We start from the raw sequence: 23,437 nt of genomic DNA, 5'->3' as shown, positions 1-23,437 counted from the left end.
GTGGACTCTCGAACCCTCACAATGCCTTACAAAAGAGGAATGATCATCTCCCTTTCTCATGTGAGACACTCAGGATCACTGATTGATTAACTTGGCCACGTTCACACAGCTGCTTAGTGGTGGAGCCAGGAGTCACACCAGGTCTGACTTGAGACAGCCCATGTTCTGTGCCACGGGGGTGTCCTGCCTTCACAGCTTCAATAAATCTGCTTGTGTCCTGTCCCCACGTTCATTGGGGGACCCCCCCGCCAAGAACCATCTTGTGTGTTGCAGATTCACTGTATGAATGTGGCGCAGACACCGGCATAAAGACCCCCTCATTGGACATGGGGGAAAAAGTTCTTTCAGATCTTAAGTTTCATTGAAGAGATGTTTTCTGAGTAAGGGGAATACTTTCCTTTCAGATAAATAGGAAGCATGTAATTACTATATTTCCATATTTGCTTTGACTTCCTAGAAGCTCAGAGCCAAATCTGTGGCTTGGCTCTAATAATTACACACAGAATCCTGCGTGCTGCCTACTGGCACTAGAACTGTTCTAGAACTTTCGGTGTGGATCTTCTTTTGGTCTGTGTTTTCCCTAATTTGGATTTGTATGTATGTACATTTTATCCTTATCTATTCATGGAGGCTGCCTTGGGTCTTGCGTGGGATGGAAGTGTCCATGTGTTCACTTCAACATTTATTCCGGGGCTTACTTTGTTTAGCCCATCACCGTCCCAAAGGCTGACAAGGTACATCAGACACGGACTCAAGGCTCGACATCATCTGGTGAATATGAGAAAAAAAGGAAACGAGCAGAGAGGAGAGGGACCCCACAGGGAGAGGGGCCCTCCTGGCCCAGGCTCTGAGGCTGCTATTCACCAGGGGACCATTCTGAACTCTCTACAGCACTGTCCACTAGCTTTAAAGAACCAACAGCCACATTTTTGAGACTGGAATTGAAGGAACATGTGTGTTAGTTCCAGAGCCTCAGAAGCTACAGGCCTACCCCTGGCTATCTTTCAGTGTGCAGGGTCAGCAGGGGAACTTCCTGAGGTCAGCAGAGGCTCAATCCCCCACCCCAGGAAGAGGTGCAGACCCTGACATATTCAAGGAAAGGGCTGTGTCTTCAGCTGGGAGCCCATCCTGGGGTGTCATGAGCCTAGGGAAGTCTGTTACACCACTGTATCCAAGACTACAAGCAAAGTCCCTGTCACTGAGGAAGGAGGTGACATTAAGAGGTAGGTCTGGTCCTGGGGACCTTTTGGTTCCCCTTCCCTCTGGGAGCTCCAAGACGCTCTGATGAGGAACTGTTGCCTGTCAGTCAACCTCTGACTAGCTTAGAGAGGCATGCATAGCTGATAGCAGGTTGAAAAGCAAAGGCCAGACCAAGGGACTCACCCATCCATTAGCTAGTGTCTCAGAAAATGACCTCATTCCAACCGTCACCCCTGAAAGGCTATTCCAAATTGCCAAGCACTTTGTCTCTTGAAAAATGGCTTTTGCTCTTGGTGACTGCCTTTTCCTATCTTCCACCTTTATCTAGTGAGTTATTGTTCATCCCTGAACACTCCCCTTGGCAGTTCCTACAGGTCCCCTTTCCTGTCCCCTCAGGCTAAGTGAGGAGTCCTCCTCATTGGGCACATGCTGCTTGCCTCATGGCATCTATCCTGGCTTTCTTTATAGGTCTGATTCTCCAGGTGACTGAACATCTTGAGGGCTCAAGTCTCCCGGGCAGGTCTAGGGCCAACGATGTTGGATTGGTTGAAGAAGCAGCTGGAGTTGCCTGGTAGGTTCCTAGGGGGCTTGTTTCCTAAGTGTAGGACAAGGGTGAAGGTGGATGGCCAGAGCCGATTCCTTCCTTCTCTCTTTCCCCCCCAAGCAGACCTGCTGAGTGAATGCCAGCAGCACCAGGGTGGCCTAGAGACAGGCAAGTGTTTTCAGTCGGGGTCCTCAGAGAGGTCTCCAGAAAGAGCCCCGTTTCTCTTCGGGCTTTATTTTGCTTGCATTTCTTGTTTTTTGAGAGCTGGGGTAAGCCTCATCTACAACTTGCTTCACCCACGTCCTAAGGCAAAAATAACTTTGAGAACATTCTGGGCATATTCACAGAATCCATTGACATCTCTTTAGCTCTACCTATATAGTTAGTTCTCTCAAGTACTTTCCAGAAACTAACCTTGAAGGTTTATAGAAATAAATGTTGCCCAATCATAGGTCTTCAGTATTCAGAAATAAATATTAGGAATTCTGCTAAGATGCCTATCTGGGCCAGTACTGGCTAACATGCAAATACATTCTTTAGAGCTAATTTCATCTAACAAAAGAGTCATGAATTTATAATATGGATACATGTGAAAAATACAGAAAATAAAGAAAATTGAATGCACCTGTAAAATTCCACTGTTGGGATATAGTTACTGAAAACAACTATTCAATATATAGAGCCTATTTTCTTTTCATATTTTACTTTTATATACTATGTGAATATTTTATATATATAAATAATCTATATTTAATTTATTTATTTTCTTATATTTTAAAAAGTGTATTTTCTTTTTGGTGTATTTTCTATTTGATATCTTGCTTTTATACATTATATAAATATTTGTATATATATGTAATTTATATTTAAAGACAAAATTAGAATCATACTTTATGTGCAGCTCCCTGATTGCTTTTCATGTAACATGATACCATGAATGGGTTTCATATGCCATCACAAGTTCTTCAATTGTACTTCTGAAAGAGTGTTTGTTAAAGTTTAACGTCATACCTCATCCGAAGCACAGAAGCTATCTGCTCACTGCCATGACTTGCTTTCTTGTAACAGTCCAGGTTTTCCATGGGGACCACACACTGTGGCCTATGGTCACTTGTCCTCATGGAACCACTGTCTAAGATGGCTGACTTTCACACCCATCTAGAGGACTGGCCTGCTAGGGCAGAAGGGCACAGTCATAATTCTGTTACCTGGCAAGGATGTGTGGAAAGGGTGAACAGGAGAGAGGGGTGCCAGATTTCGACCTCTCCCCAGTTTTTGACAGTAAAAGGTCCTAGCGGAAGCTGCAGTGAGTTTTTTACTAACTTGTGAGGACCTGAAACAGGGTGCACACCAAATTTAAGGTTTTTTTTCAACTCTTGTTGAAAATCTTTCTCAAATGGACAGGTCCATTTCCTTGGTTTGGTGATCATAGTACAGTTCCCCTTGGTATGGAGGAGATTGTTTCCAGGAGCCCCTTACACCTAGACCCACAGATGCTCAAGTCCCTTATATAAAATGCCATAGTATTTGCATATTACCTATGCACATCCTCCTGTATACTTTAAATCACCTCGAGATTATCTACAATGCCTAAAAAATGTAAAAGCTAGGTAAACACTCGTCATGCTGCATTATTCAGGGAACGATGACAAGAAAACAAAGTCTGTATGTATTCAGTGCAGATACAACTTTTTTCTGAATATTTTCGATCTGCGATTGGCTGAATCCATGGATGCAAAATCTGTGGATGTACAGGGACAACTTTAAATATAAACGATTTTTCTTTGTTTATTATGCCCAGAGCTCATACTTCTGAAGTGAATTCATGAGCCGTCATGCCTCCAAACCTGCCACATGTTCACACAAACTAAACATTCAGCTTCCAGCCTGCACATTCCTCCTCTGGGAGATGCGGCCCTGCTGGGTGCTGGCACAACTCCAGGATGGCGTAGCTATGATTTTATTATAATTATTTGTTTATGTCCTGTTTATCCAACTGGACTCTGAGCTCCTGGGGATCAGAGACCTGTGCCTGCCTCATGGTAGACATGCAATAAATAAAGGAATGCATTTATAAGGATTTTCACTTCTTTCCTCAGCTGTGGAATATTGTAGCAGCAAACTTAGGTTGTAAACCAAAGTATGGGATGTAAATCCTCACCCAGGGTCTGACAGCAAGAATACAACGTCAGTGTATCTGTTCCCCCTATTTGCACCATTCTCAGCAGCTAAGATTTACTGAACACCACCTGTTGGAATACACTTAATCCTTACAATAACCACAGGGGTGGATATCTATTTTACAGATAAGGGAACTGAGGCTTAAAGACATTCCTGCCCAAACTATGAAGCTAAGAAAAGCTAATCTGGGGCTCGAAACCAGGTTGATTCCAAAGACCATATCCTAAACCTAACACTTCTTTTCTTATAGTCAACTCTGTTTATTGGTGGTTCTGCATCTGTATATTCAACCAACATCAGACTGAAAATATTTGGAAAAAGACTCCATATATACTAAACATGTAGATTTTTAAAAATTGTCATTATTCCCAAACAATACACTAGAACACATATTTATATAGTACTGACATTGTATGAGACATTTTGAATTATCAAGAGATGCTGTAAAGTATACAGAGGATTGTGCATAAATTATTGCAAATGCTACCCCATTTCATATAAGGGACTTGAGCACCTGTGGATTTTGATCCTACAGGGGGTCTAGGAACCAGACCCCCAGGACACTGAAGGGTAACTGTATATAAGCAAATGCTGCAAAACAGTCTATCTGTGAAAAAAAATCTCAGAATGCCCACTTTCTTTCTAAATTAACAAAAAGTGGGATTGATTTAGTAGACTGATAACATCCACCAAAAAGAAAGGATGAGAGATTAATCTCTGCAACCCACTCCTGTGGCTGGCTTATGGCCTGGTTAATTCTCAGTGGAGATCAGATATGGGTAAGTGAAACCCTGTGGTGCTAACGTATCTACTCTTTTTAGGGGGGTGTTGGTGTTGGTGTAGAAGGGCCAAGGGAGGCTGTCTTTTTAACTGAGTCAGGACCACTGCTGCTCTTAGGAGCTCTGAGGTCCCTCCTGGCTTGCTGGTGAGTGCCAGGTGGATGGACAGGCCAGGGAGTGGCTCCTGATTTCCCTGTTGGCTGCTGCTCTACTACCTCTGTGGACTCCAGCCAGAGAATGCAGGATGGCTCAGTTTTAAGGGCTTTGTACATGTTCACATTCTTTAAGATTGCCATTTATTTTCAAAGTCAAATAGGTTGAGGCCATTTTCAGTTAGAGAAAATGAGAAACAGAATGAAAGTGACCACCTACCTCCACAAACAATTTAGTGGTCAGAGGTCAGCTAACATCAGCACCACTACTAAGTTCTTTTGCACCTTTGATTTCCCACTTTGTGGGCCAACTGCAGTGTAAGCCATTTACGATCTTCTTCAGGAACCTCAATACTCTACCAAAATAATCTGAGTTTAAGAAGTTTAGGAATTTAGATATCATTAAGCTGATGAAAAAAACAAGAAACAATCTCATAACAGACCCACAGCCATGTGCCATGTAGGGCCCACTCATTTGAGATGGGAGTGGAGGAGGTAAAAGCTGGCTCCATTGTAAACCCTCCCAACTCCTTGTCTCACAAGACAGTCTTCTTTTCTACCCACCCATTCTGCTCCCTTTTCACCTAAGACATTGCAGTGTGTTTGACTCCAGCATTTTTCTCCCTATGTTTTCGCTTGCTGGGTACCTGCTGGTGGTAGAGTACTACAGCAAGCCATCACAGGAGGCTGGCCATGTTCTCATGCATGATGTCATTTCTGTCTCTCCAGTTTAGGTCCTTTTATGGCCCACCCTCAGCCAAGAAAGCACAGGGAAGAGGGTGCTCCATCTCCCACCTGCATCGCCTACCAGCACCATGACTTCAATGTTCCCTGCACATTCCTGAGCCAGTCTCAGTCTCACCTGAGCTGCACACGGAGAGGACAGAATTTGGGAATTGCCAGTAAGAGAAAAATGGGCATGGTTAAAAATACCAGAGACTGCGAACATGTTCTTGATAGAGAAATGAGAATTAGTAAGGGTCTAGCAGCAAAGGCGTGGCTTCAAATGCTATTAAGGAGAAAAGAACAAGAAAATCTCTCAATATTTGAAACTACTGAATTAGGCCCTTCCCAAATTTTTATAGCACAGCTGATACTCTCACAGAGAATGCATCAAAATCTTTTTGATCTACCTATACCAATTTTACTACTAAGTACTCTAGATTGAGTGAATTAGACAACCAATTACCTTGGTTGTATCTATTAGCTTACCCATAGTGGCCTTCTCAGGAAGATGACCATAGCCTTGGGATCTGGTGGTCATTGGGAGTGGAGCTTTTACCTCCTCTACTCCCATCTCAATTCCCCCCCTCTTGCAATCCCATTTGAGATAAGAATGGAGGAGGCAAAAGATGAATCAATTTTTAACCTTCACAACTCCTGGTCTCAAAAGATGTCCTTCTTTTCTACCCATCCCTACTGCTACCTCTTCCCCTAAGACATCACTGTCCAGAACAGTGATAGTGAGAGATCATGGGGTGGGAAAACCTTTTATGGAGGTGAGATGTGTTCCAGGGCTGGTCATTCAGTGATGCAAACAGAAATCAGCTGCCATGATAGTAAGGTTCTAGAGTAGGGTGCCAACCTGTAAGTACACATTGACCCTCATTTCATCTTGCTCATGTATTTGTCATCTAAAACTGAAAATATTACAAATCGAATCGATCATAGATTCTAAGTCAAGGAAACAGAACTCAATCAGTGTAACATTTCCCAAAAGTGTTCTGCAGAATGCAGCCCTGTGAAGTGCTCTCTGAAAAAGGCTACCAGGGCCAGGTAAACTTGAGAAACAGCTCAGCATACTCCCTCCTTCCTGGGCATGGCAGGGCTCTGCAGGGTCCTGTAGCATGTAAACCAGGTCAAACTCACTTTGGAGCTTCTATAGGGGGCTTTGTGGTTCCTTCCTAGACCACGGAGTTTCTATGGGGGAAATACTCTGAATTTCAAATTTAACTATCCATAAACTGGAAACTTCCTAGATGTCACTGAATTTTCTTGAGGATAGCAGATAAAAACACATGAAATGTGATTAGAGTACATAAAAATGGAGCCCATAAAAGGTCTACAAGGTCAAAGAAACAACAACCTTGAAATTAAAATGTATGTGTACTCATTCATATCAGCTCAAAGGTTAAATGTGCACTTGAGGTATTATAAGGAATTCCTTTTTAAAAAAAATTTGTCATTTGGGGCATCCCAGAAGACTGACTCACATCAAAAGAATTTGAAGGCTTTAATACTGGACTGAAATATTGAACTGCCCCATATAAAGATATAAAATCCATTCTCAAAGAAGTTTTTTTTTTTTTTTTTTTTTTTTTTTTTTTAGCACAAGCAAAGCTTGTTGCATCTCAGAATTGCTCAAAGGACCAGGTCAAGACTGCTGGCCTTTGTTACTATTTTTGAAGTTAGACAAACTGTGTCCACCTAGAGAGGATTAAAATGGCAGATCTGTGTAAGATGAAAATCCTTTGGAGCAGATATGAGAATCCTAAGCTAGTGAATGTCTACGTTAAATCAAACATCTGGATGAAAAGATAAAAGTTGAAGCAATTCTCTACACAGTTTCCAAATATAATCAGGGACATTATGTTGATCATAAAACTAAACAGTTTTAGTTTGATGATCCCCCCTGCAATTTCAGCTGCATATTCTGGTGTCACAGAACCTGGGAGGCAGATGGCCCACAGGTATCATTTTTAGTCTGAATATAGAACAATGCTTTTCATACTCTCATGAAAGCAAATTATATATTACCCTAAAAATCAATTTTATTGAAAGAAATGCTGCAATATTCAAGGAAGAGGCTGAAATCATCCTGAAAAAGCATCAGAATATTTCTGATGATGTTCATTAAAAACACTGTTTAGAGGCAGTAAGTTCTAAGGACTCAATGCTTTCTTTCCATTGCTTCTATTTTAATTTTTTATTTCTGTGTTTTAAGTCCTTTTAGAATGGCAGTAGGAAAACTGCCTGATAATGTGCTTCTGGAAAACTTATCTGTTTTTTAGCAGAAAAAGGGACAGACTGTCAGCAGATGCCAACAGGCAGGGAGAGGGAAGAGATGGCAAAGGAACCAACACTGCAGGCCTCTCACCTGTTCTTTTATTTCAGTCTGGTGAAACCTGTGGGACACAGATCCTTGTCTCTGTTTTGTAGGTAAGGAAACTGGGACTCTGAAAAGTTTTAAAATTTGTCAAAGACCGGGGAATGAGGAGGTAGCTGATCATGGATGTGAACTTGGTCTGCCTGCTCTGTCTACAACAGCAATCCAACTCCCATGGAGAGACGTGTTACAAGCAACCCAAAATATACGTGGATGGAATGAAATTTGACTGTTCAAAGAAGCAACTGCATTTCACAACAGTGGCAGGTTACGTTTAAGGCGTCAGAAATCTAATGCTGCACATCCTTGTAAACCCCGAATGAAATGACTTTAATCAACACTTTAATCCTGTACAAATAAACACAACCAGAGATTTTTAGAGCAGCCTTGGGGGGGCTTTGCTTTGCAGTCCTTACTGTTACCACATACCGTTTTTATATTATTCTCCTCATGCTTCCCAAAATAGAAGGAATGTTTTTAAAGGTCCATGAATATCCTTTCCCATTTTCAATCTTTAAAAATCTAAAAGGGATGAGCAACATGCAGCAGGACACAAAGGCTACGAGCATAAACCTGACAGGTTGTAGGGTGGTGTCAGTTTTGGATTACAGCTGGCCTTGGTTTATGGTGTTTGTCAGAAATTGAAGAGATTGCTTCAAATGGTCTTCTACCCATGGCGCTGAACCATAGGCTGGCCTCCCAAGAGTACATCACATGTGACTTCTGTCTGTTTCTCTAAATCTCTACATTTTAAAATCCAATGAACAGAGCCGAATAATCAAACTGAAGTGGCATTTTAAAATTCTTCTGATTATGAATTACTCCAGGGTCACAGTCGTATCTGTTTTGTCTGTTGCAACTGCAAACGTCCAATGTTCTGCACTAGGGACAGCTTCGAGCAATCTGTACCATCTTGTGGGTATTTATCGTCTTCTTAAATTGTTTTCATTTTCCAAGTTTGTAATATATGAACTCATTTTTAGGCATACTGACAAGTTATGAATAAAAGTGGTGTGACTGCATGAAGAAGTCATTATAAGATTAACTTCTGAATGAGCATATGGGCCAGACCTCGGAGTCCCCAATTATTACTTGTAGGTGTCTAATTTCACCACTATCCAATACAGAAAATTGCAAATACTGCGGAGACAAACACACCCATTATGTCCTAGTGCTCAGAATGGTTACTGGAGAAACTGTTGGCTGTAGTTAAGGAACAAATAGATGGAAAGAACTTTCCTGTGTTTTTTTACCAGAAGAGAAAAAGAATTTCTGAAATGTGAAAAGTGAAGTTGGTATTTGAGTAATGACAACTGAGGTCCAGGCAGGAGTAGAGTTCTGAATTGAATGAAACAGTGAAAATACAGAAATACCCAAGAAAAGCTGAGTTGCCAAAGTTCTTTGTACCCCTTATTGTGGGCTGAACTGTGGCACCTCAAACTTTGTACGTTGAAGCTCTGACCCCTAGTACCTCTGAATGTGATCCTATTTGAAGACAGAGCCTTTAAAGAGTTGACTGAGTTAAAATGAGGCCATTGCCATGGACCCTAATCCAATTTGATTGCTACCCTTAGAAGAGAAGGAAATCTGGATACAGACAGCTATGCACATAGGAAAGACCATGTGAGGACCCAGTGAGAAGGCAGCCATCTGCAAGCCGGGAGAGAGAGGCCTCAGAACCAAACTGGCTGACAGGTAGGTCTTGTACTTCCAGTCTCCAGAAATGTGTGAAAAACCTCTGTTGCTTAATCACCCAATCTGTGGTATTTTATTATGATCGCCTGAGAAAACTAACACTCTTGGTATATCTTAGTTCGGTAAACAAGCCAAGCTAATGTGTTACTCACAAGCTGGGCCTTCAACAAAATCCAGGAACATTTTGGGGAAATATTTTCTCTGTCCCAGGAGGGCAGGACTCACCACATCGAAGGCCGTAAACACGTGACAGTAGTGGTGATTGGACTTCAAATCTTTTGTGATATAAGCAAAGGTTGAGAGGTCTTCTGGGTCCTGGGCAGCACAGGAGATATTACGAATTTCATGCTCGGCAATTATGTTCTGGAAGAAATTACACAAATGACCATTGTTTTCCTTTGAAACCATCATACTTTAGAACCAAAACAAGTAACCTAGGAAGCAGCTGCTTTCCTTCTTCTAGAGTGTTCTAGACCAGCAACATTCAAAGTGATCCAAAGTGCTACCCGTGGGCAAATGTACGCCAGGTCTGGAAGGAATGTTTTCATTTAATGAAAAACAACCTAAAATAGTCATATCCTGGAGCAGGGTTCTCACCAGGTGCTGTGCGCGGAAGCAGTCTGGGTGGCAGACACTTTTTAGAAAAACAGTAATTACTAAGCATTTTACTGTTTCCATTCTCCACATCCAGTTGAAGATAAGCAGCCTGCTTCCTGCTAATTCTGTTTGGAAAGGGTCATCTGCCACTTTCTGTGCGTGAGAAGAACTATGACCCAAGGAGCTGTCCAAAGCCCTCCCCACAGGGCTTGTGCTTGCTTGTCCTGTTTTTTCTTTTGGGGTCCTGGGGATTAAACCCAGGGCCTCGAGCATGCTGGCAGGTACAGAACAAGGCAGGCAGGCAGAAAGAAACCTTTGGGTGTTCTCTTGAGATTGTGTGGTGGCTGTGGTGTTAGGGCAGGATAAGGGAAATGCCACACTGTCATATTCAGGCATTGGATACCTTGCTGGATTCAGGGACCTATGGATATGACAATCCTTTCTTCTCAAAACCACCTGTGTAATTATAAGGTGGGTGCCACTGTTACCATTATTATATTACAGGTGAGGAAACTGGGCCTCAGAGGGTTTCCATGCCTTAAATGGGGCAGGTGTGGAGCTGGGGCTGGATCTTGAGGTCGCTCGTAGAGCTCTGGCTCTTTCGAGTACCCTGCGATGCCCTTTCGTCATCCCCCACTTTCTCTTCCCAGTTTAACAGAATTGCATTTTTCCTTCTCTAGAATTTCTTTGTTTCTCCTCCTCTCTGCCCCATCCCTGCCTGTCTCCAAGAATAACTGGTGGGAGGAAAGGTTTAGTGCCATTGTCCCAAAGAACATAATAACCATGGAGCATCATCCTGGCTACAAAACTTGGTAGAAATTCCTTCTGATACACAGATGCATTTAAAAAGCAAAGCAAATCCCATAATAGTGCCATTGCTTTTCATCTTATAATATCCCACTTATGTTTTTTTTTTTTTTTTTTTGCAGTTGACACAGATTTAAAACCCTCAGTGCTTTAGTTACCCTAATGACTTTTTAATTGCACAGTCTTAAAGAACCTGTTGGCAATACAGTGTTCTGCATGTACCCATTAATGCCTAAAAATGCTTTCAAAATGTCCTTCCCTGCCAGCACCCCGAGCAAGCACTTCATGTCCCTCACTCCACAGAGTGGTGTGGTTGGGGAGCAATTACAGAATTAACACAAAAAAGAAAATTAAATTAATACATTCTTCACTGTGGCCTTGTATGCTGTCACTACATGCAATGGCTCTATAAAAAATAACTCAAATTGAAACCGTAATCCCATAAACAAGAAACATTCTACTGTAAGATACAGTTTCAAAGTAAAGGTCATGATTCTCTTCTTGTATCCAGGTAGCATTTCTTCAAGTAGAACAAGACATCAGGAACTAGTGAGTCTTAAAAGAAATGTTAAAATTTAGGTAGTCTTTAAAGGTGTGACGTCAGCAAGTGTGGAATGTCTGCCATCACCGGACAGGGGGCTGCTGGTGCCCTGGGGAAGTCTGGGTGTATTTGGTCTCACCTATCTGGATCTATATCACAGGAAAAAGAGCACTAGCTCCAACTTTTAACTAAATTGGCATTTTGTGTTCTGAGATCCTTTGCCAGCATAAGACAGATCAACTTTTTGCAGAAGTTTCAATAGCCCTGTGAGTTTTATTGCATGGATTTCCTTGACTCTTGGCCATTTCAAAGGATGCTACTATTGAGGATTTTCAATAGTGTGTGGCAGCATCATGGCCCTGGGCACAACTCCAAGGTAGGTAGAGTGGATTCTTGGTGCTCGCCCTTCATCTTCTTTTGAACCCCCAGTTCCACAAGTTTCTGGAGCCCCTTACTCTCTATTCTCAGGAGCCCAGGGCAGCCTTTTAAATGGCCCTTTGAGGCCTGACATCTGTACTCCAAACCAGTCTCTTCCCTCTCTGTGGAAACTTTTTTCCCTTGTTCCCACAGCCTAAGCTAGGAGGAAAGCAAGATAATTTTATTATCTTGACACATCCCCAGCCCTAGAATGTGGTGAGGATAGAGATCTCACCGTGGAACTTCCTCCGTACTGGCCACCATCGCAGAATGGTGAGGCCAATTCTCTACATGTAGGAGGGATCCAAAGCCAAGGACATTCGTAGCTGTAGACTCTATGGAGACTGGATGTTGGCTTCCTCCTTGGAGAAGAGGTCAAGTAGGAAAGCATTCTTTCCTCCCAGTCTCACATCAATTAGTAGGTCCTCTTCAAGGTAAAAGGTGAGGTCACTATGAGGTACAGTTGTTCCTCAGCTTAGAACCAGACTCCTCATATGGAATTAGCCCTCCTTCTAAGCATGTTCTAAGGAGACCAGAGCTTTTAAAAGCCTCAAGAGGACTGGGGAGGCCTGATAGACAGTTTGGCAGCTTACTTTCAACAGGGAGAAACAGTTGAAGAGATGGATGGCTGGGCCAGTGGAGAACAGAATTGTTTGGTGCAGCCAATTAATAAGGTGGTTCTAAGAAGGACAGGAGGTAATGAAGTGATGCAGCCTAGAAATCTGCCTCTGGCCTCAGCCCTCAATCTGAGCTCTGCCATGAGGGGGATCCACCTGAGTCTCTCCCAAGGCCAGGCTTTTCCTGAGAGATAGCAGCGTCTCCTTCAGAAAGTGCCCCAGAAGGAAGGCACAGCTCTGGCTGAGGGCTGACTGAAGACACCCTTGGAGCACTTGATGTCAAGGACAGCAGCACACACGTGGACTGTGGTCTCAGCTGACTCCAATTTTCTGAGAAGTATGTGCTACAGAAAACAGTGGGCACCTGCTGAGGCAGATGTTCCAAATATTTGGAGCCTATAAAATACCATTGGTCACGTTTGAAGTTGGCATTAAAAAAAAATTAACAATTAAAGAAAAAACAAACTCTGGCCTGGCATTGTTCCTAATTCAGCCGGATGGAAGACTGAGCAGGGAGCCAGTATAGGAACGCAAACGGCCACTGAACCCTTAGCGCTCCCCTGATGCAGGAACTAGGTCACCTCCTGGAAAACCCCGCTGATCTGAGGAAAGGTTTTGTCTGTAACCAAAGAGTCACAGCCTCCAGGCCAATTCCTTGCGGGAGCTACCTCTGGGCTGTGGATCCACAGCAAGCTGATGTGATTCCTCTGAAACGCTTTAGGACTAAATCTATTCCAAGTTCCATTTGCATTTCAAGATCACTCTCTGCTTCTTCTTTCTTAAATCAGGATTAGTGATTCGTTTCCTAAGTTGCTAGGCAATACATTTATGCATTTATAACTAAGGTGCCTAACCCTTCCCCACGAACTCAGCCAAAGCTATTTATTTATTAGAATAAAAGAAAGAAATACTTCCATGGAAGACTTGTCTTTTACCACAGTCTAATGGGGGCTAATAGGAAGGGAAGGGCAATTAACACATAATTAATTATCCATTCTACTTCAAACTAGTTGGCGGAAGGCACTTGTGGAGTAACAGAAGCATCAAGTTAGGGAGCAGGAAATCAAGTTTTAACCCTTCTCCATGACCACAGGCTGTGTGAAGGCAGGGCAGCCAAGGGACGGAAGCCTTCAGGTCCTCCAGCTGGCCAGTGCAGGCAGACAACCCCTCTGTCTCACCAGCGGAGTGGGGAGAGGATGCGTGGTTAGGAGAGCGCTGCTGAAGAACAGGACCACATCAACTATTAATAGTAGGGTGCCTCTGTATAGGCTTAGTGGCCACTAGCACCTGAAATAATAATGAGATCTCCAAATACACTTGCCTTTCACAAAGTCTTCACTTCAGACCAAAGCAGCCCACCTAGACAACACTTCCCAGTGGGGGGAATCTGAGGTAAAAACAGGGAGCAGGACTTTGGAGTTTATCAGTCTGCTTCCTCCCTGCAGAGCTCTGCACCTTTGAAGCCAGTCCTTCAGCCCTGGCTGGTGGTCATGCTTTAGCCTTCTAATTCCAATTTCTCCAGTGCAGCCTTGCACTATTCTGTCTTCTAAAAACAATCTCTGTGCTTTGACTTCGCACGTGGCAACCAATGGTCTATCACTCTGCGTCCCCTAATCTCTTTCCACTATCATATGGCAGGGAGATTAGCTGCCCAGCTGGTTGAAGTCAATGTCCTCAAATTCCAGAAAGAGCCAGGCATGTATTGCTTGCTATACAGTCATAGAGAGGGTGGCCCCACCTGCTGCTGGCACCTGCACTTCACCATTGCAGATTTCAAAAATATTCCAAAAATATTCCGAGGACCACATTGCAAGGACTTGAAAGGTATGCTGGCCTTCTTTGTTTGTATCTACCTTTATATAAAATTATCTTTTGCATATCTTTCTTTGCTGATGCTTCCAAAGAAGAGTCACTGGCAAGCAGTTGTGTATGAGTAACTCATCTAATTATTGGTGACTGAGTCAGAAATGTCTCCTAGAGGTACAGGAGCATTGGCTTCACATACCTCCATGTGTCGGTGAGCAAAAAGAAACAGACCTGTCAGAGTTCTCCCTCAGTGCTGTGATGGTGGAGACTGGGTCAGAAAGGACAGATGCAGTCAGTTGTGCCACCACTGAAAGACAGTTTTAAGACCGTAGGAACTTCCCAGGGCAAATGCCCCTTGTTTAGAAATCATCAGAATCTAAGTCAGCTAAGAGAGTGGCAAACTTATTCACTGAAAATATACTGCTGTTTAAGTCTTTCAAATGCAGATGGAGTGGACAGTTTCTCCAGGTTAGTAGGAAAAATCTAGGCACCAAAATCTTTGTTTAAAGATAGCAATGATACCCAATGAGTGTTTCATTTAGAACTTTTTAAACAGCTGAATATAATTTAGGGATAAGATACTTTTATGTACCGGGAACTAAAATTGCTTCCAAGAAAATTAGAAAAATCAATTGGGATCATTCTGATTTGAGTCTCCGCAACTGTAATCTGACAACATGGGAACGGTCGACAACACACTCAATGGCTGACATCATCATTACACACGTCAGGCAGCTCGCTCTCAAAGTGCTTTGGCTATTGTTAGCCATCATGATAATGCTGTGTTACAGGCTGTCTGCCTGACTTTCAGAATTTTTCTAAAACTGAGCTTGCTTTCTCAAGTAGCTTAGCTCAATTGGCTTAGCTGATTGCCAATGCAATAATTGTACAGAAAACCAATCAAGAAAACTTCTAATTGGTCGATTATAGACACCAAAGGGTCATTGCCCATGGAACTTTTCCCTGGTATCTAACGCCAGGTTTAAGTACGTCTGTTTCATAACTTCCCATTCCTTTTCTCCAAAACTCAGAGGGTCCAGGTGGGGGTCTAGGTGTGCAGGGCAGAAGAGAAATTGCTGTCCACCAATAGTGGTCACCTCATCTCTTTTTTCCTATACTTTTTCAATAGAAAGGGTGAGAAAATAAAACCCAGGGACACTTAGGGTTTTGTGAAAAGGAGCCAGTCAGCTTTGAATTTATGGAGAGTGGGGTAAGACAGGTGGGGATAAACTTTCAAGTTCAGTACGAGGATTCTGAGGTCTTTGTCCACAAAGGAGCTGTAGAATCCTTTTCAAGTGAAACAAAACTCAGTTGCCCACACTTGACCTCAGAATTGCTGACCACTCCCATAGCAGAGTTGCTTTTCTGGTAGTGTCTCTTGAGAAAACAAAACAGTTGAAACTCTCTTCCATCTCTGGAGATGGGAATTAAAAGTAGTTACAGAAAACAAAAGGTGGAAGAATGTGCATTCCTGTGTCAGGTGTTCATTCTGTGTACCAAAGGAAAGGACATAGATATCTCCACAGAGATGTACCAGCCCTCCGATTAGTAATCTTTCTTTTCATGGAGGAAAGATGACATTGTTTCTTTTAAGTGATTCCCCCCTGCCCACCCCCCGTTTTAATGTTCTCTAGCTACCAAGGAACATGCCAGGTAAGGGGTCATGGTCTGTTAGAGAAGACATCATAAAAAGATAAAAGCAAAATATGTTCAAGATCAAGACCCTGAAATAAAACAAGCCTTTCTGTAATATTTATATTCTGTTTAGTCTCATCATCCATCACTGGCCACCAACGGGCTGTTTACTCGATTTTCCTTCATGGATGAGATGTGTGTGTGTGTGTGTGTGTGTGTATTTCATATATATGAATGAGAGAGAGGGGGAGAGAGAGAGAGAGAGAGAGAGAGAGAGAGAGAGAGAGAGAGAGAGAGAGAGAGAGAATGAATTTCCAGGTATGAGCAGGAAGCATGAAGGTGGGGGATGAGGAGTGACTCAAATGGGATTTTAGATCACATACTCAGGACTATACCTGGTGTTTAAATCCAAGAGAGGGGTGGTGCCTACCTTATTTGTTGCATCAATAAATTTGACTCCTTTATATGAGACTGAGAGAATAATAGTAGGGACCTTCTTCATTTGCTCTGTAGACTTCTGAAATTAAAATTAGAAAGCTGTTAGAGCTGTGTTGTTGCATGGCAACTGAAGCACATAATTTTTCCTCTCGAAAGATAAAAATGAACTCAAGTTAAAAACAACACATGCACACACACATACACACACACACACACACTCATATCAAGTATACCCCCAAACACACTCTAATTTAAATGTCTGTCTCTCTTCTCTTGGGCTTAGCTGTGCTTTGGGCTTATAAAATATCTGTCTTGCACTTGAGGATGTAAAAAGTGCTTGCCCCGTTGTTTCATGTGGGTGCAGGAGGATTCCTGGCACCAGTGGGAAAATGAGGGGCTCTGTCTCCATTCCTTTGACAAGGCTTAAACCACATCAGGTTTAACTCCTAGGGTGCATTTAACATTCATAAAATATATGTCACCATTGCCCACCACTTAGTCACAATCTTTAAGTCACAGGAGATGTTTGGATATGTACTTAAAGCAGGAATTTAAAATATATCACTGTGAATTTTTCTTGAATCTGGCCCAAACCAAAGAAGCTGATGTTATATTTATAGTAGAATCACGTGTGACCACGAAGGATATGAAACTGCTCTGTAACAAGTAAATCCTCCAGGAGCAGTCTGTATTTTGAGTCATAGCCAAATGCTGGACAGTCCAGGTAACCTACTTAATCATGGAGAGCTGCTGTATTCCCTTAGGCTAAGTTCTCATGATAGATGTTCACACTGGCTTAATGTGCTTAGGGTTTGCAGCCTCTTCAGTTTTATGAATCTGCAAAAAGTTTCTCTGTAATTTAGTATGTGCCTTTTCTGTTTAGTCTCATCATCCATCACTGGTCACCAACACACTGTTTACTTGATTTTTCTCCTTGGATACTCTTAATAATCACATTAAACATCAAGACAAACCTACCTGACAGTTAGCCTGATGGAGTTTCCAGATAAGACAGGTAGGAACAGAATAGGAGAGAAAACACATGAAAAGGTGAGAGAGAGGAAATCATTTCAACAATTCACCAACAGCATAAACTCATTAAAAATTAAAGGATGCTACAAAAGGAGAACAGGCTTCAAGATATATGCAGATGTGGTTAAACTGTTATTTTAGAAATTGCTGCAGGCTTTTGCAGGCCCGTCTCTTCTTTTCTTTCTTGTTTTCTCATCTGTTTACTGTATTGCACTGACACGCAAGGACTGACACGCAAGAATCTTCTGCTTTGTGCTTTTGACAACAGCTGTTGTACGTAAATATTAAGGGAATCAGGGATAAAATATAAACTTTCTTGATTTCTTCATTTATATTAAACAATGTTCCATTTTTAATTTCTCAAATGCAACCAGATCTAAAGAAGGCTTTTATTTGAACAGTGAATGAAACACATTGAACTTGATAATGATAATTATATTGTATCTTCTGCTTGACCTTTGGAAAGGGTCTTTCAATATCGTCTTTCAAAATTGTCCTGTTTGTTTTGACATATCTTTCTGAGGGTTACCAAACCTGTTTCAAAGACAAAAATTTATTAGGAGTATTGTTATTTGATATTTACTGTTTCATACAGTATGGAAAAAGGAAGCTCTCTTATAGTGTTTTTAACTAGTTTTCAAATTACCTAGACTTGCCAATCTTCTTTTGCAATTTCCAAAAAGAAATATTATGAAAATGGAATATAAGGTTACATACTTTCATCTTTTTAATGCTTTTCCCAATCACTTTTGAAAAATGTGCAAGGCAAATCAAAGGCAAGGCTAGCAGAAATAATATGCTGTACGCTAGTTTTAAGGCAACTCAGTGACTAGATTCTGTAGATAGAGAGGGCTGGGCTGCACAGGTCATAGTTTGGTTAAATGAATGTGTGTGTAAAGAACTTTCTGCAAAGTGGAACAATGGATTCCAGAAAATCACCTCACTCATCTCTTGCCATGAATACATTCTCCTGAACAGATTTATCTGTAGCATGAAACAATATGTAGCCAACATTAAGATTAAATTACCAATATATTATTTAGTATTAAGAAAAAATCCACTTGTTATTTTTTTAGCAACTCACTGATTATTCGGGGGCAGCCCACTGTGTTCCTCACTGGAAAAGCTCTATCTATTGCAGGGGGTGTCAGAGGGTGCAAATCCTACTCTGCTAAAAGAAGCTGCCTGAGTGCTATGTTGAGAAGGATTCTAGCTGCAACTAGGCTCAGTGGGAAAGATAGCTGGGCATGACATCCACCTTGAGAGAAGGAGTGAAAGGGGCAGCACCCGCAGGAGCCACTCAAGGTCATTCCTGTTCTGGTCAGATATGAAGAATAGCTACAACGAAATGATGATGAATGCAACAACAAGGATATGAACAGAGTGCCTCCCGAGAAGTGAATGGGGAGAATCTCACTTTGCATGCGAGACTGAAGCAAGTCTTTAATCATTCATTCATTCAACAAACCCTGAATGCCTGCTAGGAGTGATTAAGCTGACTTTTAAAGGACGAATAGGAATTTCCCAAGTGACAAGAGGACAAAAATGTCTGTTACAGCAGCAGAGTCAAGACACACACACACACACACACACACACACACACGTACGTGAGAAATAATGTTGTAAGTTTATGAAACTGATGGGAAATGAGGGGGACACAGTAGGTTTGGAAGGTTGTGATTTACTCTGTCAATTTAGAGTCCACTGGAAGACCTAAGTAGGGAGGGACACAACCAAGTTTGTGTTGCAGAAAAAGTAGTGGTTGTGTGGAAGATGCGTTGAAACAGCTGGAGCCTAGACACAGGCAGGCAAGACATTGTTGTGCAACTCCAGAGGAGCCCAAGCCTGGCTGAAGTAAAGCAGTGGAGAACTGGAGGAGCCCCAGTGAGTGAGTGGGAGTGGTCACAGGCGAAGAAGCCATTGGTGACTGAGGTAGAGTACTGGGGGGGGGGAACGTGCTTTTGCACAGACACAAGGGGAAACCGCTCCTGCATATGCTCTGTGTGATCTCAGGTGCAGATGTCACACAGGAAATTAGAGGTGAGGATCAGATCTGGAAGTCCATCCACAGAGAGGGTGGCTGAGGAGATGGGAGCAGGCAAGGTGGCTCAAGGAGGGAACAGGAACAGGGCTAAGGACCACACCTCTGGGGAAGATTGATTCATAAGAGCCTAGGAAGGAATCCAAAAGGAGTTAGTTAGAAGAAGCCCACAGACATATCAGAGAAGCTAAGGAGGGGAATGGTTAGGAGGTAGGTGCCATGCCCGATGCCCAGAGGACTTACAAGACTCAAAACCTGGTCTTAGTGAGAGGCTGGCACACACAGGGGCTGCGACACTTTTTTGGGTTTAGAGGGTTTTGGGTTTAAATCCTTGGCTTTAACAACATGGAAAAGTAGCTTCAGGAGAACAAGGGCAGCAGATAGAGAAGAGAACACGGGCTGTGCAGTGAATGTCAGAAAGGGAGCCAAGAGATGAGACAACAGAGGGTCACAACTCCACGCCCTTCAGCAGACCCGAGTGCGTCAGTGGTGATCTGTCATGATTCAGACTCCTGCTTCAGAGGCCAACAGAGAACAAAACAAAGGGAAGATAAAGGAGGGCATTTCTTTTTCTTTTATGGGTTCCAAGAATCCTTGTTCTCTTAACTGGGGTGTCAATGACAAGGGCTGTGCACAGGCCTCTATGAATGACAGCACTGGGGGTGGCTACACATTCCAATCTGGAGCCCAAACTGTACTACGTTCCCCACTGCACCCTTGACAAGGGGATGAGCTGTCGGGCTCCAGAGCTCAAGGACAGCATGGTAGTGCCCCCCAGCAAGGCAATTATACTTCTACAAGAGATAACGATCCAACTCTGTTCAGCGGATTTTCTGATGGAGCACCTTGACGGAGCTTTCAGATGCCTTTTTGTACTTAATTTTAATGAAAGATGAATATTCGTAAAAAGAAAAAAATGTATACTGAATCTTCAGGGAGGCAAAAAAAAAAAAAATCCAAATAAGCATCCACTTCACTTAAAGATGATGTTCCAGGTGTGGAAAAGAGCGCAGGGCTTCAGTCCCATCACGAGTCTAAGCTCCACCTTCTCCGTTTGCTCTCCAGTGTTGCTGTCACCATTTTTCCTTTCCCAGATTGAAAGTGCCTCCTTCACTGGACAAAGCCCCTGCTCTTTCGGCAACACTGGCTTTGAGGACCAACCCGCATGCTCTGTACAATTCACACGCCCATTAGTGTATGTTTAAAATTCAAGCCTTATTTATTTGTGTAAACATAATTCTCTTCTGCAGGCTCATTTCCCCAGTAAAATGCTCAGGGGAAGGTTTATCTTCTGGTTGGCTTTGGTTTCTGGTTGTTTTTTTTTCTACCCCAGGCTTTTTGTGGAATTTCTGAGTCTTCAAATTTCCTCCTGTTTGGTGCTAGCCGTATGGAAAGGGCTAATCTGTGATGAAGGGCTCTGAGGACCTTAGCAGCTGAATTTTCTTGGGTAAGGCCTGGCGTGCATCTTTTCTTACTCTCCTGCAAAAAGCGTGATACTGGCAATCTATTATGTTTTGCTCATAATTTCCCAAGTTAAGATTAATATCCTTTTATTGTTCTAAAAGAAATAATATTTAGCTATATAGAGATGTTACATCTCTGGAATCTAAAATAAAATTCAAGGGCAGCCTTATATTTAGTACTTGGGTTTTTATCATTGAATAGAACTGAATCATAATTTCATAACTGGAGGTGGCCACCTGAAAAATTCTTAACAAGTAATTGAACAATCAAGCATTTTTTTTTAAAGGAAGGATTTTTAGATTCACCAAGAAAAAGAAGTAATGATTTTTCTTCTTTTCCTTTTTCTCTGGAATCTAAATTATAAATCAGGAGTTGTTTGGTATCAGGTCAGAAATCATCCTTGATGCTTTTATTTTAGCTTTAAAACATGTCCTGAAATAAGGACAGTTGTCCTTTAGTATCATGGGGGATTGGTTCTAGGACACCCCTCAATACCAAAATCTCTGGGTGCTCAAGTCTATTATTTAAAATGGCCTATGTGTGCATAGAATCTAAGCACATGATCTCAGTTATTTTAAATCAACTCTGAATTACATATAATACCTAATACAATCTATATTACTATACTCTTTAGAGGGTTATGACAAGAAAGAAAGGGTACCTATTCAGTATAGGCACAATATTTTTCCCAAAATATTTTCTCTCCTTGGTTAGCTGCATTGGAGGATACAGAGCCCATGATATGGAATGCCAAATGTAGTTTCTCACATTATTTCTATTTTATTGCTATGGGGATCAGACTCAAGGCCTCCTGCGTGCCAGGAAATCTACACTCCAGCCCTGGTTTCTCATTTTCTTTTCTTCTTCTTCTCTTTGGTACTGGAGATTAAACCCAGGGGTGCTTTAACACTGAGCTACATCCACACCCCCCCGCCCCTTCTTTTATTTTAAGAAAGCTCTCACTAAGTTGCTTAGGACATTCTTAAGTTGCTGAAGCTGGCCTCAAATTTGCAATTCTCCTGCCTCAGCCTCCTCAGTTACTGGGGTTACGTGTGCACCACTGCGCCCAGTCTGATTTCTCATTTTTGAATGCAGAATCAACAATATGGGAATATCCTTCTACGAATGCATGTGCTCTGACTTCAGAGCACAGCTTTTCTAGAACATGAATGAGAGCAGAATGGTTTACAACAGGGAGCACTTCAACTGGGAGCTGTTGTGCTGGGTGCGAGTCTGCAGTACTCATGGTCCCAGTAAGAATCATTTGTGCCCTGCCAGCAGCAGAGTTGGGGAATCTAAGAGTGAGGTAGTCCCCGGTCAGAAGCCCCCAACCAGTTTTCTGAAGCAGACTGAGGAAGAGATTTTTCATGGCTACCCTGAGAATGCTTTCTAGTTGAATATTCATTCAGTGCTGAGTAATAACTATTAATTTTGCCATATAATATTTTCCTTAGTTAGTTACAAACCTTAATTATCACATTCAGCTTCAGCAAGTAAATTAAGATCAAACAATTACGTTCGGTAGCCTTCAGTGACTTTAAAATGCTTACAAAATACAGAAAACCAGCAGTACTGTAGGGATTTTGTATGCAGCTAGCTAGGTTGTGGGGTTATAAAGCATAAAGAGCCCACCACAAAGCAGCCATTTGAAATGAACTCCTACCCTTGGAAACTCAGTGTGAGGTTCAGTTTCTGGGGAAGGGCATCCTAGGATGGCTTTCTTCTTGTGTCCCCACCTTTGCCACTTCCTTGTGTCCACTTCCCTGGGTCTTGGGGCCTCTGCTTCCCTCATGACACCGGGAGATCCTTGAGGACCACCCACACCTTTCTTGATCTGTCTCCCCCACAATCGCTAGCTGGCAATCTTCTGTTGGACCCTATGAAGTCATATTTTCAAGTAAAAAATGGCTGAATGTAGCAGCTCACAGGGTTCAATCTCATGGCTGTTGAAATCCATGCCTGTTAAAGAAACAAGCCAAGGAGTTGATCTCAGTGTTGAGCATGTAGCTGGTGCTATGAAGAAGAACCACCTCTGCATACCTGGAGCCTCAACAAACTTTTCAGACCTGGAGCCTCAACAAACTTTTCTCTGGAATCTAAATTATAAATCAGGAGTTGTTTGGTATCAGGTCAGAAATCATCCTTGATGCTTTTATTTTAGCTTTAAAACATGTCCTGAAATAAGGACAGTTGTCCTTTAGTATCATGGGGGATTGGTTCTAGGACACCCCTCAATACCAAAATCTCTGGGTGCTCAAGTCTATTATTTAAAATGGCCTATGTGTGCATAGAATCTAAGCACATGATCTCAGTTATTTTAAATCAACTCTGAATTACATATAATACCTAATACAATCTATATTACTATACTCTTTAGAGGGTTAT

The 23,437-nt window shown here is 42.3% G+C and overlaps 1 protein-coding gene across 15 annotated transcripts in view; it reads right to left on the bottom strand.

Moving 5' to 3' along the window:
- The window catches only part of Anks1b (ankyrin repeat and sterile alpha motif domain containing 1B), a 1,114,759-nt gene that overhangs the window by 9,709 nt on the left and 1,081,613 nt on the right, over positions 1 to 23,437 (bottom strand). For all 15 annotated transcript variants that reach the window (XM_027947591.2, XM_027947674.2, XM_027947839.2 and 12 more), the window contains 3 exons: positions 17,494 to 17,505; positions 16,508 to 16,594; positions 9,883 to 10,020 (listed from right to left, as the gene is read on the bottom strand). In XM_027947591.2, the coding sequence (XP_027803392.1) occupies positions 9,883 to 10,020; positions 16,508 to 16,594; positions 17,494 to 17,505 (237 nt within the window). The remainder of the gene's footprint in view (positions 1 to 9,882; positions 10,021 to 16,507; positions 16,595 to 17,493; positions 17,506 to 23,437) is intronic.

The sequence above is a fragment of the Marmota flaviventris genome, chromosome 3 (assembly GCF_047511675.1).
Source record: "Marmota flaviventris isolate mMarFla1 chromosome 3, mMarFla1.hap1, whole genome shotgun sequence".
NCBI classification, from domain to species: domain Eukaryota; kingdom Metazoa; phylum Chordata; class Mammalia; order Rodentia; family Sciuridae; genus Marmota; species Marmota flaviventris.
Note: the sequence above shows the minus strand (reverse complement) of the source record. Positions and strands in the feature narration are given on the sequence as shown.